This window comes from Penaeus japonicus, unplaced genomic scaffold (assembly GCF_977035675.1).
Source record: "Penaeus japonicus unplaced genomic scaffold, GWHDUDI00000001_assembly GWHDUDI00000024, whole genome shotgun sequence".
NCBI classification, from domain to species: Eukaryota; Metazoa; Arthropoda; class Malacostraca; order Decapoda; family Penaeidae; genus Penaeus; species Penaeus japonicus.
In genome coordinates, this window is record NW_028234426.1 from 16,036,571 (window position 1) to 16,039,070 (window position 2,500).

The window sequence follows — 2,500 nt, forward strand, 5'->3', positions numbered from 1 at the left end:
AGAGAGAGAGAGAGAGAAAAGGGGGTAAGAGAGAGGGAAAAAAAATAAAGAAAGAAAGGAAAAAAAATGCGTGAACATGTCCAGAAATTTGGCCAAGGTTTTTGGGGAAAGAGTAGACTAAGACAGGTAAGTAAACGTGTGTACACAAAATGATAAATAGTATCAGTTAGGTAGTGTACATATATCAAGGAACAGACACGCAAACACACAAACAAAATGGCAACCATTTAGATAAATGACAATAAAAACAAAAGCTTGTGGCCTGTCTTTTACGTTTCCTGAAGAGGGTATTCGTAGCTTAGAGTAAAAGTGCGTCGTCATCATCTCAGGTCACGGGTGTGGCGGGTATATAAGACAGCGTCTGAGAAAGATCCGATACTCTCCTCGACTCCTTCACACAGACACTATGAATTCGGTGCGAAAGCATTCTTTTAACTCCAGATAATGTTGCCTTGGGCTACTTCGTCGTTTAAGGAATTGAATATCCGTGAAAAATGTTTTATCCATAGACATTCTGTTTGCTTATTAATAAATGATATTATCTTTAACCTTTGCAGAAACTAACTTTAGTGCTATGCACTGTTGTTGTCGTTGTCACGTCAACCCCCCAAGGAGCTCCGTCCAGATCCTATGGCACCCCAAGTGCGGGTTCCTCTGGAGGGGGATTTGGAGGTAGTGGAGCCAGTGGAGGATTCGGTCCCGGTGGGAGCGACGGAGGATTCGGAGGGGCTGCTGGAGGATTTGGTGGTGCTCAAGGTGCAGGAAGTGGAGGACTCGGAGGTGGAGCTTCTGGAGGATTCGGCGTTGGAACATCTGGTGCAGGTAGTGGTGGATTCGGCGGTGGAGCTCCTAGCGGTGGAGCCACCGGAGGATTCGGCGGTGGAGCTCCTAGCGATGGAGCTACCGGAGGATACGGCGGTGGAGCTCCTAGCGGTGGAGCCACCGGAGGATTCGGCGGTGGAGCTCCTAGCGGTGGAGCTCCTAGCGGTGGAGCCACCGGAGGATTCGGCGGTGGAGCTCCTAGCGGTGGAGCCACCGGGGGATTCGGCGGTGGAGCTCCTAGCGGTGGAGCCACCGGGGGATTCGGCGGTGGAGCTCCTAGCGGTGGAGCCACCGGAGGATTCGGCGGTGGAGCCACCGGGGGATTCGGTGGTAGAGGCAGCGGAGGATTCGGTGGTGGTGCCACCGGAGGATTCGGTGGTTCCTCAGGAGGTTTCGGCGCTGGTGGTGCTGGCGGCGCTGGCGCTGGAGCCTACTCTGGATCTTCAGGTCCTGTCATTCCCATCATTGTCGACGATCGCCAAGGGCCCGATGAGTTCGGAAACTACAACTTCAACTTTGAAACTGGAAACGGCATCATTCGTCAGGAACAAGGAGCCCCACAAGGAGAAACTGGAGCCGTTGCCCAACAGGGTTCTTGGTCGTGAGTATGACAGGCATTTTTGGAAATAATTTCCAAATCGGTTTTTCTCTCTTTCTCTCTGAAAAAAAAAAAAAATAATAACGTGGAGTTAACCTATGTTTATACCTTCCAGATTCACCTTCCCCGATGGCACACCAGCTGACTTCAGCTTCGTTGCTGACGAAAATGGTTTCCGTGTAGAGTCTGACCTGCTGCCCACACCCCCTCCCCTCCCACCACACGCCATCGCCCAGATCGAGAAGGCTCGTCAGGAGGATGCTGCTGCTGCTGCTTCTGGGGGACGTGGTGCTTATGGTGACCAGTCAGGCTCTGGTTCAGGACAGTTCTCAGGGGCTGGTCAGTCAGGATCTAGTTCTAGCCAGTTCTCAGGAGCTGGACAATTGGGCTCTGGTTCAGGACAATTCTCAGGGGCTGGACAGTCAGGATTTGGTTCTGGTCAGTTCTCAGGAGCTGGACAATCGGGCTCTGGTTCAGGTCAATTCTCAGGGGCTGGACAGTCAGGATTTGGTTCTGGTCAGTTCTCAGGAGCTGGACAATCGGGCTCTGGTTCAGGACAGTTCTCAGGGGCTGGCCAATCAGGATTAGGTTCTGGTCAGTTCTCTAGTACTGGTCAATCAGGGTCTGGGGTTGGCTCCGTTCAAACCCCAAGCTTAACCTATGGTCTACCCTAAACTTAACACATCCTTATATTGATTGTAAACATGACAGTCATAAACATGCAAGGGCAGTGGATAAATGAACGCTAGTATCTTGCAGAGTGAATAATACGCTTATTTAGTTATAAGTTATATCAAAATATAATCATTAAGACAAAAATATAAACCATTATTTTTCTTATGCCTGTTACTCAATATATATATATATATATATATATATATATATATATATATATATATATATATATATATTATATGCATATGAATATGTATATAAATACATTCATTCGTATGCATCCACATATTTCTTTCTATATGACACATGCACGCATAGCTGTGTATACACACACATATATACATATATATATATATATATATATATATATATATATATATATATATATATATATATATAAACATA

The 2,500-nt window shown here is 47.1% G+C and overlaps 1 protein-coding gene across 1 annotated transcript; it reads left to right on the forward strand.

Annotated features, from left to right (window-relative positions):
- Positions 1 to 66: 66 nt before the first annotated feature.
- Positions 67 to 2,245, forward strand: LOC122266349 (uncharacterized). Its single transcript, XM_086551130.1, has 3 exons — positions 67 to 126; positions 558 to 1,423; positions 1,536 to 2,245. The coding sequence occupies exons 1-3, from the start codon at positions 67 to 69 to the stop codon at positions 2,092 to 2,094; spliced, it is 1,485 nt and encodes a 494-aa protein (XP_086407256.1). The 3' UTR covers positions 2,095 to 2,245.
- The last annotated feature ends 255 nt before the right edge of the window (positions 2,246 to 2,500 follow it).

Bases quoted from the DNA above. Each gene is read 5' to 3' on its own strand.
- LOC122266349 (XM_086551130.1), top strand. From the start codon at position 67: ATGCGTGAACATGTCCAGAAATTTGGCCAAGGTTTTTGGGGAAAGAGT. The intron at 127-557 runs GTAAGTAAACGT...TAACCTTTGCAG, and splicing joins GAAAGAGTAGACTAAGACAG to AAACTAACTTTAGTGCTATG. The intron at 1,424-1,535 runs GTGAGTATGACA...TATACCTTCCAG, and splicing joins GCCCAACAGGGTTCTTGGTC to ATTCACCTTCCCCGATGGCA.